General features: G+C 36.8%; 1 protein-coding gene across 4 annotated transcripts in view; it reads left to right on the forward strand.

Annotated features, from left to right (window-relative positions):
• The window catches only part of TANK (TRAF family member associated NFKB activator), a 71,076-nt gene extending 53,929 nt beyond the window's left edge, over positions 1–17,147 (forward strand). For all 4 annotated transcript variants that reach the window (XM_038751721.1, XM_038751720.1, XM_038751719.1 and 1 more), the window contains 5 exons: positions 4,369–4,548; positions 6,149–6,228; positions 7,190–7,308; positions 11,804–12,384; positions 16,230–17,147. In XM_038751721.1, coding sequence (XP_038607649.1) covers positions 4,369–4,548; positions 6,149–6,228; positions 7,190–7,308; positions 11,804–12,384; positions 16,230–16,409 — 1,140 coding nt within the window. In that variant the 3' untranslated portion in view covers positions 16,410–17,147. The remainder of the gene's footprint in view (positions 1–4,368; positions 4,549–6,148; positions 6,229–7,189; positions 7,309–11,803; positions 12,385–16,229) is intronic.
• Positions 17,148–17,450: the final 303 nt, after the last annotated feature.

The following is a 17,450-nucleotide window of genomic DNA, read 5'->3' on the forward strand; positions in this document are numbered from 1 at the left end:
AACTTACAATCTAGAAAGAGAGACAGACACGGAATGACGTTTCATTGATTCTGGCAGATACCACATTAAAACGTACATGAATGAGAAATAAAGGGGGAAAACCCTTAAACAGCTTATCATCATCAGTGGTATTTATTGAGCACTTGCTTACTGTGTGCAGACCACTGTACTGAGCACATGTGCCTTTCTGGATAACTTCTAAGCCAAAGGACATCACAGTCAAATCTATAACTAAATTAGCAGCTTATCCATTTTCCTATATCCTTTTTATGTGTGAAAAGGCATACGACAATTTAACTTTTTTTCTTTTTAAAAAAAGAATATATAGGAAAAACATGCACTCAACCCATAAACCAGGTATACAGTGCAGAAAGTTATGGGTCCCATAAATGCTTATCTTGTTTTAATGAATACTTGTTATTAGGTCTGTGATAAACATAATGCTTAAGTTAAATGTGATGGGACTAGATGGAGGCGTGATATTTTTAAAAAACAACAACAAATTTTCATTTGAGTATCACATTAATCTGGACTATTGCAGTTAAGTAAATCAGCATGCTGTGAAGCACTTGGAAGTCATTGGGGTGTTTAATTTTATTTCTATATTGTTTATTTTCTTGCCACTTCCTTCAGAACTCTGGGCTGGATCCCATTTTATTCTGGAGTTGTTCCCACACAGGCAGGCAATCAGCTTGCTGAGCACTGCCTCATGTAAACCAGACATTACTCCTGTGATTTCTGCTTCTCCTGCTCTGTTAGATTTTCGGGCATGGAAAGAAGAGTGTATATTTCTTCTGTGGACACTAGAGATGGGACACATGCCTTTCAGTGAAAAATAGCATCCCATGTCTTATCATTTTTCTTTTTCTTTAATTCCCTGGTTGGCTAGTATATGTTTATTCTTGCTGAATCTCTTATAGTTTTTTCAGTCTTGCTTTCTATCTTTTTTCTCTTCACTATTTTAAACCGTTTCCTCATTTTCTGCCTAAGCTCAACCATATCTAATTTCTGGCTTCACCATTCCATCTTTGGTCTCAGCATATGTAAAACATCATATCTCAAATCATCCTTTATTTTACGTTCCAGTTTCCAAGATTGAAAATCTCATCCATAAACCTTACTTTTCTTTTTCCTTTACCTTGTGCTCATTATTATTTTCCCAACATTATCCTCAGCAAATCATTGTGACCACTCCCCAGATGACATTTTCCTTTCCTCAATGCCACCTACTTCACCCTGATTATTATAATTTCCTTCTTAACCCATAACTAGAAAAGGGAAGCCTCTTCTGTGCCCTAGGAAGTATTCACTTCTCTGCTTTCAGAAATATTCTCTCCAAAACCTCAAGTCTAAGTCCCTTGGTAATGTATCAACCAACAGTCTTTTGTGACATATTTTTTGTATTAACACTGGAAAACAGAGATTTTTATGACATTCAGTATGCCCCATTGAAAACGTTTTGCATTTCTTTTCAACAGAAGCCTCTTAGAGCTTATTTCCATGACTTTAGAGAAACTACACATCCACTCTGTAAGAACACTATGCTATATTCTGCATAACACTACATCTTTGGGCTAAAATGTTGTTAGGGAATTAGGGAAATTTTTTCCAACAATTGAGGCCTGTTTGGGTACAGTGTAATGCAGTGTCAGAAGAAACTGATGTGCATGGTATCAGAACAGATGAGGACAACAGCACAAGTTTTCTTTACCGTGGGATTTGACAAAAATGTAATCCCTGTTTCATAGGATGAGTGCACTTGATTCGATTTGGTGTAATATAACCAATATAGTTCAGTATTTAAGTCGTGTTACTTTGCAGTCAAAAGTTTGAAAGGAAAACTCTCTTTGAGTAGAAATGGTTTCATTACAGTTGTGTTTTTTAAAACTATCTCAGAGGAATGAAATGCTTTCATTTATCTAGGCTACTGTGATAACAGGAATTAAAAGTGTGTGGGGCGGGGGGGGGGGGGTGTATGTTGTCTTTGAGACAGAAATTGGTCTGTTAAATAGTCCTGGATTCAAACGCTGAGAAACATATTTCTGAGCACTCTGCCTGATTTGAGAGTAAAAACCTAGTTTCCACCGGTTAAATTCTGACTCTGCATTTCATGATGGTATGTTGAAAAATACAACTCATCACCCCAAATTTATTTTCTATCCTTGTTTTCTCTTTACCTACCAAGTAGCATCTGATATTTTAGTTTTCCTCTGAAATACATTCTTTAAAAATTTGTCTGCATCATTTTCTCACTTTTAGATCTCAGTTTAGCTTCTCTTGCATATCCTTCAGTCTTCTATTTACATTGAGTTCCTTATAAACAGACAAAAAGTGATGGCTATTTTAATAAAAGTAATTCTTGAAATGTGTGAGAAAAAACTGGAAAAGAAAATATTGTGCCCATTTTCAAAGGTGTTAACTTGTTTTGAGTGTGGATATGAAAAAGGGATGAGAGGTTTCCAAGGATGACGACATGCAGTAGGTGTATACGAGTGGTGGGAAAAGAGCTAGCAATTTAGTCTCGATTTGGAGTCTTCATTCCATCCTGGAAGCTTATATCTCTTTTAGTTTTATATGTAAGTTCTCGGGGCTTGGGAAACCCTGCAATAGGCAAAAGTGAGAGTCCAGCCAAAAAAATCGGTGGCCAGGAAAACACATTGAGTTTTGCCCCTGCAGCAGGAAATTAATGGCAACATTGACTCCTTTTATCCCCATGGAATTGCTACTTATGCCCATTTTATAGGATTGGAGACTAGATAGCATTTAAGGAAGAAGAACATACTCCACAAATAGGAGGTGAGAAAAGACTGATTTGGTACTAGTACATCCAACTCCATCAGAAAAAAAGGTGTTTGTAGTTAACCAGAAACTAGGTTGGTTAATCAGCAATATAATACAGTTTGATTTAAAAAAAAATCAACGTAATGCTGCACTAGGATGTATCACTCGTAATGTGTTTTGCAAGAAGTGAAAAGCAATTCTTCCCTCTATTTAATGGTTAGTTTTGGTCACCTCCCAGTAAAAGGGATGTGGGGAATTTGGAAGGAGTCTGGAACAGTGACAAAAATGATTATAGGATTGGAAAGTACAGCCTATGAGAAAAGCTTAAAAGAAGTGAGATTGCGTAGTCTAAAGAAGAAGAGGCTATAAAGAGTAGAGTGGTATTTAACTAATCAAAGATTTTTACAAGAAGGATACTGAACAGTTCTTCATATCCACTGAAAACTGAACAAACAGAAATAATCTTAAATTAAAGAACATTCCTCATATGGCAAAAGGAAGAATGTTTTGAATATCAGGGCAATAAAATAAGGGCATCTAGGGCAATAAAATAAGGGTGTCTTGTAATCTGTATCCCTAGATAACCACCTGTCCTGCATGGGTTAATTATTTCACCTGCCTGGAGGCAGGGGACTGGACCAAATGATCTCAGTAATGCATCCAGAGCAGGACATGTTGAGAAAATTGCCGAGCCAAGTGAAGGTCTTCCAAACCCTAGCTCAGAGCTGTCTCCACCAAGTAAAAGTGTTGGGGTTTTTGGCAAAAGTATAGGGTTTCCTTTCATAGAATTATGAAAATAAATCTTATTTGCTCCTTGAACTTAGAAAGGGAGATGACTGCAGTATTCCAGAAGCAAAATCTTGAGAAATGGGTTATTTTTCTTTGAAGCTTCCATGATCATCTTGTCACTCAAAAATAATTCACAGTTTGCTTTTCTTTTAAGTGCTCATCTCCTTAGTCCTTTTGGGATCTTGGCTAAAAACAAAACTGGTACTGCACTTACTGTCATTTTAGTTTCTAAAGTGCCAAATATTTCCATCTTCTTTGTGCAGCTCCAAATTTCATAAATCCCACTTTAGTATTAGCAAAATCTAGTAAACAAAAAATAGCTTATTTTTAATATTTGTGGATATCTCCTTGGCTAGCTTGATTAAAAATGTGAAAATACTGTTCTGTTTGTGCCAGAAAATTAAATTTTTGTATACTTGATGGTGTTGTTTTTCATAAAACTTTCTTGATTTTAATCCACACTAAAATCCACTGAATGTTCTTATTGCACATAACTAAAGAAAAACCTTGTCTACCACTCTTTTTTTAAACTGCTACTGTGAAAGTATCTTCTGGTGTGACTGTTTTATAAGCTGAACTGCACAGTTTTTTGTGTAATTGTCCGTGATAAGAAATAGCCTAAATGTGGGTCAAGTAAGCAGTTTGAAACAGCAAATGCAAATGGTCCTTATTTCAACTTGATGATGATGGTGTAGTGTTTAAAATGGATTTGGCTTACATTGCCAATATTTAATTTAAACTATCCAAGGCTACAGCCTTCTAATTTAGAAAATGTTAAACAATCACTGTCATTTTTAGGAACAGTTGGAAAATGACAGCAATAAACTGAAACCAATTGAGGGAGAGAGTAATCTTAAGGAAAAGAAGCTGGAGATGATTCTTTTGCATAAAGAAGAAGAAATAAGATTTCTGAGAAGTGTATTGCGAGAAAAGACCGAAAGGCACAATTGCCAACAGGTGCATACATGTGATGTGGAGGTAAGAGGGAATGGAGTAAAAGTCCGGGTGTGATGACTGTAACTGATTAGAGTGGTATATGGGTCGGCTGTATCAGTCAATCGTTGGTATTTAATGAGTGTCTACTATGTGCAGACCACTATACTAAGTGCTTGGGAGAGCCCGCACAATACAACAGAATTTGCAGACAACCTGGCTTCTTATTATTTTATTTATTTTATTTTGTTAGTATGTTTGGTTTTGTTCTCTGTCTCCCCCTTCTAGACTGTGAGCCCACTGTTAGGTAGGGACTGTCTCTATATGTTGCCAACTTGTACTTCCCAAGCGCTTAGTACAGTGCTCTGCACACGGTAAGTGCTCAATAAATACGATTGATTGATTATAACTAATTAAGCAGCATTGTCTTTGCATTTTCAATTAATGATAAATTATGCCCCAAATTATGTGAAATATAGGGATTCTAGCTCTAGATTCACGAGGGCTCTAGATTCCCAAAAAGCACTGTACATGAAAGATCACAGGTGGTCATAATTGCTGGAGAAGCAGCGTGGCTCAGTGGAAAGAGCCCGGGCTTTGGAGTCAGAGGTCATGAGTTCAAATCCCGGCTCCACCAGATGTCAGCTGTGTGACTTTGGGCAAGTCACTTCACTTCTCTGTGCCTCAGTTACCTCATCTGTAAACTGGGGATTAAAACTGTGAGCCCCCGTGGGACAACCAGATCACCTTATAGCCTCCCCGGAGCTTAGAACAGTGCTTTGCACATAGTAAGCGCTTAACAAATATCATTATTATTATTATTAATTGCAAAATAATTTGTCCCATGATTTTGGTAAACGTAAAATATGTGCAATACCACCATAGTCCACAAGGTGGTAGTGAAAGGTAATAACTTGCGTTGAAGTCGTTCAAAACCGGACCATTCTGCATTACATGTTAAAAACCTAAAAAATGTTTATCAAATGCTAAAAATCAGCATTTTTTCCCTCTCTTGTTGTGACACAGTTGCATTCCCTAGCATTCCCTAGTAATGGTCTAACACATGGAAAGCTTGATTTATATAAATGGCACTGTGAGGACTAAAAACTTCACAACCACAATAAATAAAATTGAAGCAGCAGGGCCTAGTGGAAAGAGGATAGGCCTGGGAGTCGGAAGACCGGATTCTAATCCCGGCTTTGCAACTTGTCTTCTGTGTGACCTCGGGTATGTCACTTAACTTCTCTGGGCCTCAGTTTCATCGTTTCTAAAATGGGGGTTGTGTCCCACTCCCTCCTATTTAAAACTGTGAGCCCCCTGTGGGACAGGGACTGTGTCCAACCTGATTATCTTGTATCCACCCCACTGCTTAGAACAGTGCTTGGCACATAGCACTTAATAAGTTCCATAATTATTATTATTACTATTATTACTACTATCATTATTATTACATCATCAGGTTCATATCACTTTCTCATTAATAGAAGTGAGGCTCCTACCTAATGGCAAATAATATACCTTAAATTTGATACTCTGAATTGTACGTCAGAGAAAATACATATAAGTGATCCAACTTCATGTTAACCCATTTTGATAGATGATTTAAAATGATAAAAATGAAATTGCCTTATTTGTCACCATTAAGGTAAGAAGACCAGAAGTTTCTTCTTCACCCAGACAGGAAGTGTCTCCAGGAATTCCAAATGTTCTTACATCACATGAAAGGTAATTGTCTTTTTTTCAGTTGTATTTACTACAGTAGACTATAAACTCCTCTTCTGGGCTGTTAGCTCCTGTGGGCAGGGAACATGTCAACTAACGCTGTTGTATTCTGGTCTCCAAAGTGCTTAGTACAGTGCTCTGCACATAGTAAGTGCTCAATAAATGCTATTGATTGGTTAATAATAATGATAGAATGTAAGTGCTTATCTGAGCAGCACTGTGCCACAGTAGATAAAATGGATGCAGATCAGAAACAGTCCATGTTCCACAAGAGGCTCACAGCATAAGGGGGAGGGAATCTCAGGAAACTGAGGTACAGAGAAGTTAAACATATCCAAGGTCATGCAACAGGCAAGTGGTGGAGCCAGGATTGGATTCCATGTGTCCTGACTCCCAATCCCATGCTCTTTTCACTGGGCTACACTGCTAGAAAGAAATAAAGTAACAATATAAACTTAATCCTTGCCAGTGTGACTGAAAATTAAAGTGATTCTTTTTGCCCTTTTCTACCTCACAGCCTATTTTTCAGAGTCAAAAGTGTATGTTTTTAAGAGTAACTGAAATAAGGTAGTCTGTGATGCTATTACAAAGCTGAAACAATGCCTTCTGAACTTCTTACCACCCACTCTAACCATGCGGGCTTTTCAAACATGTAGTGGACATTCGGAGCCAATGACCAATGTATGAATTATAACATTTTTAAAACAGACCATTTGGTGGGTTATAGGAATAAATAGCATATAACTAGCTACTGAGTATACTGAATGTATGTTTATAGAGAATGGAATAGAATATAGATAGATAATAGATCTAGACTGTAAGCTCGTTGTGGGCAGGGAATGTCACTTTTTATTGTTGTATTGTACTTTCCCAAGCTCTTAGTATGGTGCTGTGCACACAGAAAGTGCTTAATAAACACTATTAATCAATCAGTAGATTAGTATTTAAAATATTGGACTTTCAGGGCAGATTTGGAGAAGACTTTCTTGGAGATGAAGGAAGAATTGCATCGGATATGCATGTTAACAAGAACGCAGACCGACCATCTGAGCAAATTTAACCTCAAAAACGAAACTGCCAGAGGTAATGTTGTTTTCACTGTACTATGACAAATGATTCATGGTTGAATTATTTTTTTCTTCTTTATGTTTGTGAAATGTTCCTAAATACTCTCAAATTCAATATCATCTTCCAAGTATCATCATTTAAATGTCCCAAAAAGCTACTAAGTACTGAGAATATAGTGTTTGCTTTTCTCCTCTCCGCAAGTATAAAGGGTGTATCACATATGTACATGAATATTCTTCTCTGCATATCCACATGGAAAATGTAAGCACTTCTAATTCAGTGTCCATTTCACTTTTCGTAACCCTCAGCTAGCAAAGGCAAATATGTTACGCAACAGTAGTGAAATAGGGTGATGGCCTAAGAGCCTCATCTTCCTAATAGCTACTATTGGTAGCAGTCAATTGTACCAAGTATCCGTCTGCTGAAAGGAAAGGCTCTTTGGAGGGGTGAGGAGGGCTGAGGCATGGGAATACAGTCAAGATGCAGATGCAAAGAACACCAGGTAAAGCTCTGATCAGGTTACTGCATATTAGCTCCTGCATTGTGCTGGGTGACCAAGTACCTTTCCAGAGAGGAATAATTTATCCTAAAATAAACCCAAAAGGGTACAAATGTTGCAGTATATTTTCAGACCCCTCCCTGAAAACAATTCCCCAATCTCCGTCATTGGGCCCCAGTGACTAAAATGCTTTATAATATACTGGAGGAATAGGTGGTAGAGTAAAGCTGGCAATCCGTCACTTCAGCGCCCAAGGAGAAGGTAAACCAGGAGTCATATATTTACTAAATGTTTCTTAGCCCCGTGATTTGGGGAATTCAGAATATAATCCTGAAGAGATGTGATTTGCAAGTGGAACTTCGAGACATATTATAGCAGTGTTCACTAGCATCTCAATAATTAAAGGTCACTTTGCAATTTCAAAGTTTATGTTTCAACCATTACAACTCATTTTCAAACTGAAACGTCAACTTTGGTTTCAACTGCTAGTTTCATTTTCCCCCCAAATAACTGCTTACGAGCCTTTATATCTGAAGAGGGATCATTTTGAATAGGTCATTGTAATTGGTGGCATTTACAATAAATATTTTCTCAAGTTTATGTTTTGTAAAATTGTCACAGGGAGTTAGCCCGTTATGTGTACAGTGGCTCTGGACATTTATGAAATAAATACTTTACTTTAAAATGTAGTAGTTGTATGGTACAAGTCTAGCATACAGGTCTAAAAGTCATAGACTGCTTTTCTGAGTGTCAATGTCCTATCAAAACATTGTAATAGTATAATATACTTTGTTATAGAGAGAACTTATCCCATTATCAATTGATTCATACTCTGACCATTTGTGAATTGCTCAAGTCTAAATCTGGGCATGTACCTGTCAACTGGAACTCAGTGTTTCACTTTTTTTTTCCACTAAACTGCTTTTAACAGTATTGTCAAGCCAGATTGTAACTGTACCACCAGCCTAAAGCATAGCAGTATTTTTTAGATCAATTGATATCTTCTTCACTGGAGACTCTAGTGGGGTTTTGCAGAATGTGAGCAACATAAAGAAAAATCAGGGCTTACACTCCTGGCAATGTTGGTGTAAAGGAAAGGAAAAGGTTAAATAACTAAAATAACTGGTGATAATAAATTTCCCATATTTATAAGGCTCTAAATTACTGTTTCTATAAAGGACTGGGTACATAAACATTCCAGAGTGTATAGAGATTTGTAAAATGAATAATCTTTAGGAAAAATGAATATTCACTATGATGAAGTTGCTTTGTATTGTATATATTTTATATTTGCTTTGTTTAAAACCAAGTTTATTTTAAGCAGCTAATTTTGGCTCATGGACAGTTCCTGAGCTGAGCAAATTGTGCATTTCCCCTGCCTTTTTGTTGTTTTACTTCTCTTTGATTCCCTTTATCTTTCGCTATCTTTCCACTTTATGTGCTGCTAAAACTGTAGCCAATGGTGTGATCTGATGATACCATTTTGTCCAATATTTCAAGGTGGAACTTGAAAGTGGAGGTGGTGAGAAGTAAATTTCAGCAAACATATACCTTGTAACATATTATTTCTTCATATATAAGGCCGTTGTGTTTCTAATCAAATCCTGTGCTTTTAGTTCTGAAACTATCAAGCCTCTCTGACTATACTCATTTAGTATAGTGAGTCAAACAAACTCTTGATTGGGACCATTTCTAAGACTAGAAAAGAATTGCAAGTAATGAATATAGGAACTAATGTCATGTGTTTGAATTATTATGGGTAGAGGAGGTAATCTATTTAAATAGAGAACCAGCCAACTCCATCCCTTTCTTTACCTGAACCAAAGTTCTAAACTTGAAAAAAATGTGTACTCATGACCTTTATTTCCTATAAATAAGCCTTTCACAGACTCAAGTAGACTTTAAGTAGGTTGCTCTGTAAGTAGACAGAGCAGAGAAACAGTTTGGTTACCCATTTCTAATTCAGTAGCCTCTTCAAAGAAAAATCAAAAGGCCAGCCACCTCTTTTTGGTTTGGGGTTTGTTCACTCATGTGATAAGGACATTTTGTTAATCCACTCTTTATTTAGAGGTGGAACAGAATTTGATTATCTCCTCAGTAGGTCTTAGTTCCCACTCTTTACCCCCCGAGCACTTTAAAACTCACCCCACTCCACAACATTTATGTATTCATTCTGTAATCTGCTGCTTCCCCTATATATAATTTGTTTTAATGTCTCTGTCCCACTAGGTTGTAAGCTCCTTGTAAGCAGGAACAGGGTTTACCAAGTCTCCCAGGTGATAAGTACAGTGTTCAGTGCACATTAAGCACTCAATAATTGATTGACTGGCTGATGGATAATGAAATATATACAGTTAAGCAAGCCAGAACACCAATACCTAGTGTCTCCTGCCGCTGTCACTTCCATTACCATGAGTAGATGATAGTTAAGGAGCTAGAAATGCTTAAGATATCTCTCTAATTCTTAGATGGAGCTCTTGGGGAAAACATAATTTTGGTTTGGTCTTAAGCCTGAAAAATGAATTTCACACTACATTTTGTTTTCTTTAATTTAGCTCACTTGATTCCCTTGTATCACAATTCACATATAAACAGAAAGAACTCTCCATAGTAAAGTCCTTTCAGTGTAAACTGCTGCAATGTGGCAGAATGAGAGTGGTAAGAAGAGCCAAACCCAAATAATAAGTCCAAACCCTCAGATACTATTGTAATGTTTTCTATCTCCTGGGCTTTCAATAAATACCGGCTGCTGAAATGTACAGAATTATGTGTCTGACAAATCTCCTAAAGCTATTCAGAGGAAGACATGGACTTCAGTAGAAATACTCGCTATATCTGGAAATTGGGTGTCTGATTAGATTGGGTTCTAAGCTCATATCAAAACAAACTGGAATTTAATGTGCTGGGAGTTGTAGTCCCTGCAACTCAGAGAACAGTCTTGCACGGGTAGAATTACCAGATAATAGGTGGTGTCCAGTCCACTCAGGGGTAAATGTCATCCAAGCTCACTCAAAGCCAATTGTATTCAGATAGGGGCAGCCCAAAATAGTTCCCAGAGGAGACGTGTCAATTTGAAATGAGACGTTTTTATTATCTCCAGAGTTTACCAAAATTACAATTTTTTTTTATTTTCCAGAGGATCACTCCCCACCTTATCTTCATGTACCTTAATTATAATTCTATATTGAGCTAAATACCACTTCAGAATATGGATTAAGTCATGTGAATCTGTACCTGACCTATCTAGTATATTTGCCCTCTTCCATGTGTTTCCCTTTTCAAAGCTTGACAGGCTCAGCTTCTATTTCTGCCAAATGCTTAAGCGTAGATAGTACAATAATGAGTTTTTAAGCATAGAGCTATAAAACTGAAAAAGTTCAAACACACAATCCAAATATTTAAATCAGCATAAGTTCCGTTTAGTTCATCTTCCAGAAATTAGACTGTCAGCTCCTTGTGGGAAGGGACCACGTCTACCAAATCTGTTATACTCTCCCAAGTGCTTAGTGCAGTGCTTTGTACACAGTAATCACTCAAAAATGATTGTTAATGCTTAGAATTAGCAATTTTAGCCACAAAAGTATAATCTATTGAAATTCTTTGTCTTAACTCCATAAAATGTGAAAGAAGAGATGAATAAAAATGAATTAGAAAAATGAATAAAAATGAATCAGAGAAGCAGAGTGGCTTAGGGGAAAGAGCAGGGGCTTGGGAGTCAGAGGTCATGGGCTGACGGCTCTGCCACTTGTCTGCTGTGTGACTGTGACCTTGGGCAAGTCACTTAACTTCTCTGGGCCTCAGTTACCTCTTCTGTAAAATGAGGATTAAGATTGTGAGCCCCACTTGGGACAACCTGCTTATCTTGTATCTACCCCAATGCTTAGAACAGTGCTTGGCACCTAGTAAGCACTTAAAAAAACAAATACCATAATTATTATTATTAATAAGGGCTTCTTTGATTTCAAACAATCCTTCCACTCAGTGAATTGTCTCGTACTGTTTCCTCTGCAGAAATACAGTTCTCCATGCCTATACAGTGTACTGATAAAACTGATGAACAAACAGAAGAGCTTTTTAAACCTCAGGTTAAAAATAATATGATTAGAGGCGCTTCATGCATCACATCTATTACACCGAGAGGACTGGGCCAAGATGAGGAAGACAACTCTATAGAATCACTTTCTAAATTTAACATCAAGTTTCCACCTACAGACAATGACTCTGCCTTCTTGCACAGCACTCCAGAAAAACCCAAAGTTCTCGATGCAGCACCAAGAACTGAGACACTGCGTCAAGACAAATTTGACATGAAACGGAGGGATGTGGCTCTGAACTACGGTGAATCGGAAAGTACTTCGTTTGAAATTCATGGAATTGATCCCATCACCTCAGCCGTACAAAACCTTACAACTACTGACAAAACAAAACTCCCAAATCATGTAAATATACCAAATGCCCCGGATAAAACTCAGGGTTTGCCAACTGGAACCCATAACCCCATATATGTAAATACATTCCCACTTCAAGATACATCTGAAGTCCTTTTTCCCTCATTAGAACCCCCAGGAAGAGCTATCCGAGGACCACAGCAGGTAACTGTTTCTCATTGACAAGTATGATGTTATGGGTGAATACATTTTAATGTTTACAAGTATTTTAAATTTTTTTATTTAAGCAAGTCGACAAAAGCGTAGAATTTAAGGCAGAAAATTGAAGTCGAGTATAATTCGCACTAAATTACATAACATGAACACGTGGTTTTATTGTAGCTCACTAAATTAAGGATTTACTGATAAAGTAAATGGGATTACTTTTTAAAAAATCAGTAGTTGTATATGCACGTCTTGCCAGTCTTGTTAGTCAGAACGCATGTATTTATGGTGAGTAAATAGTGAATATTTCAATATCACAATTAATGGGGATTGCTATTTCTCTACAGAAATCTGTGCCAAATTATCAGGTGGTGCACATTGTCACTGTAGTGTTGAGACAGTCCACCACTGAACATGCAGGCATGAGCATTAATAATGCATTTTTTTAAATAGCCCCTGCACTGACATCAGTTTTCAGCTTGATAACTTTATTTAATTATCTTAAAAAACTTACATAGTATTTGAGCCCCCTTCCCTCGTTTTCCCTCAGTCAGATTTGGGTTCTAGCACAGAATGCTTCTTTTATTTTAAATATTCTAAAACTGCCTAGAGGCTATGAAAATATATGATTTCAAAAATAATAATAAACAGAAGCTCATGAAAATACAGATTGATGTGCATCTCTTTAAGGCTGCAGACATTTGTTAAGTAAAGCTCAGCCCAATTCCGATTTCTGCCTTAGTTCAGAAAATTAATTAAAAAAAAAATCTTTATTAGATCATAACGTCCGACTCTAGAAGCTCTCTAACTTTTTCAGGGATCATGGACTTTAATATATAAATCAAGCAGATTAATACTTTTAATCATGTGAGAGTGACTCTGATGGTTAATTGCAAACAGAGTCCCATATTTTCATTCTTCATTTTCTATCAAGGTCTTACGGGTATAGTGGTTCCTGAGTGAAACAAATTAAACAATTTAATTTATTATGAGTAGAATTCCTGTGGAGCTGTGAACCACATCCATTCTAATACTTGTTACTTTTTTCCTTTTCTCCGTTACCTCTCTTGCTTGTTCTTTTACTAGTTTAGTCTGTACATTCATTTTTCAGTAGATGGCACCCTGCATTGTGCATTTGCTTTCAGTACTACAGAAAGTGAAACAGCTGGTATGTGATTACAAGTTGAAGGGGAAGTATTCAGCCTAAAAAAATGCAAGAGAATTGGTGTTGAGCTGTCACAAGACATGGGGCATAAGGTTAGATAATTGATATTTTGGCAGAAAAGTAGGAAATTACAGGGTTTTTTTTTTTAAACCATGCTATAGCATGGGAATGGCATAGTTCTATACCTATGAAAGTGGGGATTTTCCACCTTTTTAATATAACACTTGTAACAAATGAGAGAAAAATAATTACAGAATTATTTAGTAAGTAGATTTCAGGGGCAGTAGCCCACCAAACTTAGAAACTTCAGTTGGAGTCAGGTATACCTTTCTGACTTTGTACTGTGATCCTATAATTTCCATCAGGTTATATTAGCACATTTTTCCAATATATGAGTTAGTTTTATTTCTCCTGTTTTTACTGAGCCAAACATTTGGATCTTAATTCTTTAAAAGAGAACCACCCTCAGCTCACAACTCCTAAACTGAAGATGGAAGGATTGTAGCATTAATATTCAGAGTGAAGAGTGAACCACCGGAGCCTAATGAAGAGAAGCAGCATTTCCTAGTGGATAGAGCATGGGCCTCGGGGTCAGAGGACTTGGGTTCTGCTGTGTGACCTTGGGGAAGTCACTTAATTTCTCTGTGCCTGTTTCCTCATCTGTAAAATGGGGATTGACTGTGAGCCCCATGTGGGACATGGACTGTGTCCAACCTGATTAGCTTGTACCTACCCCAGTGCTTAGTACATTGCCTGGTGCATAGTAGGTGCTTAGCCGATACCGTTTTTTTGAAAAAGGGCATTCTGGAAAAAATGGGCGGTGGAAGATTTGTTTTCCTCTTAATGTTATAAAGAATGTCGATCAAAGCTATAAGGATCATTAGCGTTCACCAAGTCCAGGAGCTATTGATGTTACCTGAGTCTGTCCGTATCCCTTCCTAGTCTTTAGCTGTTAAGAATATGGGTGAGGTAGGGATTTTTAGTCTTTTCAAGCTTTAGTCTTTCCAGAAACCCCAGGAGCCGCCTGCATTTTAGTCAGTGACACCTTTTCCTTTTAATCTGACATTTTTAAGAAAAAGAAACGCTCAACTGAAAATTTTGCCCAGTGGAATTAACGCAGGATTTCATGAACGCCAGTAGTTCCAACTTCCTTTTTTTTTTAATTCCCCCCCCAATATTTTTTTCATTTGCTTTTCACTTGATTAGAATGTAAAGGTAAGTGCAGAGCAATACCTGAGTACTTAAATGTAATACCATACTATTTTCAAGTAATATTAAAATGGCCCAGTTCTGTTAAGATGAGAATGTGGATTCGTGTAATTATAATAAATATACTTGTGTGATGAAACTTGAACGAGTGTTAGTGGCTAAACAGGCTTCACCAGTTTACACCGTAATGCACATGTAACAAGATGAATTTTTTTTTGCCAAGGAAAATAACGTTCAAACAATTACCTTAACTTTATGAAGAGATTGCAGACTAGAATAAGAGTTCTGGAGTTCTGTGGTAGTAAGTTAAGTAGGCTCTATACACAATAGGCCCGTGATAAACATTACGGGCCAATTTAAAAATTGGCCACGTTGGCAGGTTGATAAGATGCTCAACATGATGCTGGAGATAAGGAAGAACCTCAGGACTCTTATTCCTGGAATTTAAGAAGTAGAAAACAATAGAGAAGAATTTGATGCTCAGGTATTTAAGAAAATGAAGTAATTCTGTTCCATCTTTAGAACACTAGTTATAAAATGGTATTTCCTGCCCTCCTAGCGGCAATAGAGATGAATGCAACTATCCGAGAGGACGGCTACATGGTTGCAGGAAAAATTGTTGTTTCAGTATCGTGGGGTGGGAGAAAATCCTATATCTTATCTTGTGCCGTTCACTGGCCAGCTTTTTAGTCAGAGGGTGTCCGTGGGTCACAAGTAAGGAAAGTAAGGTTAAAAAGAAGTGCCCAATAAATACCCCTATGCATAGGGAGCCCCCAAATTGCTGTGCCTCAAAAAAGAAATTGAGAAGTATAGGTTGAAATGGAGATAGATAATCATATCCATTTGATATTAACCTCTAATGGTTAACTTATTAATTTGCAAGTGTCAAGAATGCAAAGCAACCTATCAGTGAGTGTCTTTAACTGAAAAAAGAAGCACCTGCAGAATTTATATTTTTAAGAGATGTTCGTTTTTAGCACATATTGTTAAAGCCACATGAGAGTCGTTACCTTTGATTACCTACAAAGAAAAAAAATTGCATCCTGACCATATGTGATTGTCCCAAACTACTAAATGTCCAAGCTTGAGGTATGTATGTAAAATAAGAAACATTTGACTTTAGAAATTATTATACTACATTTATGTTTAATATTGCAATATGTATTTAAAATACCGAAGATGAATGTGGCTGTGATAAATGTGAAAAGTACCATTACGCTGTCTGCTACACTGTGAAGATTACTACGTACAACTGCGTTTCTCAGGTTTTCTTGTCAAAGTTTGGTAGAAACCTTCAAAATAGAATGAAAACCTGATTTTCCTACCTGTGCTGCTTTTTGCACCAGGAAAATGGGCTTTCTAGTAACGGGTTTTACTGGGATGCTTAAAGAATGTATAGATAACTCTAAATATACAAAAAGGAGATGAATTTTCAACACAACTAATGTTAACCTGTTTTTGTTTCTTATAGCCCCTCTGGAAGCCCTGCCCAAATCAAGACAATGATTTATTGGCACAAAGTGGTACAGACGCAGAACTGCACATACCTAGTAGAGTATGTGAATTCTGTCAAGCGGTTTTCCCACCATCTATTACATCCAGGGGGGATTTCTTCCGGCATCTTAATTCGCACTTTAAAGGGGAGTCATAAGACATATTTTAAGTTAGGTCTGCTGAATTTCATGCAATGATTTTGATTTCAGTTCTATAAATACTTGATTGTAAATTTAGATACCTGTGAATTGTTCTAGAATTAAGAAAATGTTTATATCAAATTTCTAGTCTCAAAATTTTTCTTGCAATTGCTTAATTTGAATTTTTTAAGGTGCAGTTGTATTTTTCTTATAACCTTTTACCAAAGATCATCCCCTGCAAACTGTAATTCAGTGTATTCATGTTTACGGTGTCATTACCATAAACCGAAATTATATATGATGTAATTTAGACAGTGGTATTACCCGTGAAATTAGATATTTGCCTTACATTTTAAATCTGAGCATATTGTTTAGATTATTAGTTCAATATTTTCCAATTTGGAAATGACAAGCATTTAATATAAGGGACCATTTGGATCACAAGATGTGGAATATCTTATCCTGAAGGTAAGGGTTTAAACCATTCTACACTTGGCAGAAAGCAGACCTCACAAATACCAAAAGTAAAATAAATTTGACATGTATTGCCAGTGACAAGATTTGTCACTTGGACCTACCTGTAGGATTGTTTTATCGATTTGTTCTAAATGTGTTACTCGATCGATTTTAATTTGGATAAATATGTAAAAGCTAGCTAGTATAGTGGTAGCAGTTTGACTTGTCTGGGTGTATACGTTTGGAAATGCATTATTAAATATAAAACTTGTTTCCTTAAATTATGTGACGAATGACAAGTGAAATTGTGTACGCTTGATTGTTTCATTTGGGAAAAACTACCGGAGTGGGCGAGGAAGGTCATATTTTCAATTTGTGGCGGTTTTTTTTTCCCATTAACTGGGAGAATGAGAGCTAGGGGAAAATGGAGAAAATGATCCAGTGACATTTTCATTACATTAGGATGGCTTATTGCATGTGTCTGCCGGGTTTAAAAAAAATGTAGCCATGTTCGAAGTTAAGAACCCGTACAGTTTTGATCAATCAATCAATCAAATGTATTGAGCGCTTACTGTGTGCAGAGCACTGTACTAAGCGCTTGG

The sequence above is a fragment of the Tachyglossus aculeatus genome, chromosome 9 (assembly GCF_015852505.1).
Source record: "Tachyglossus aculeatus isolate mTacAcu1 chromosome 9, mTacAcu1.pri, whole genome shotgun sequence".
Classification (NCBI taxonomy): domain Eukaryota; kingdom Metazoa; phylum Chordata; class Mammalia; order Monotremata; family Tachyglossidae; genus Tachyglossus; species Tachyglossus aculeatus.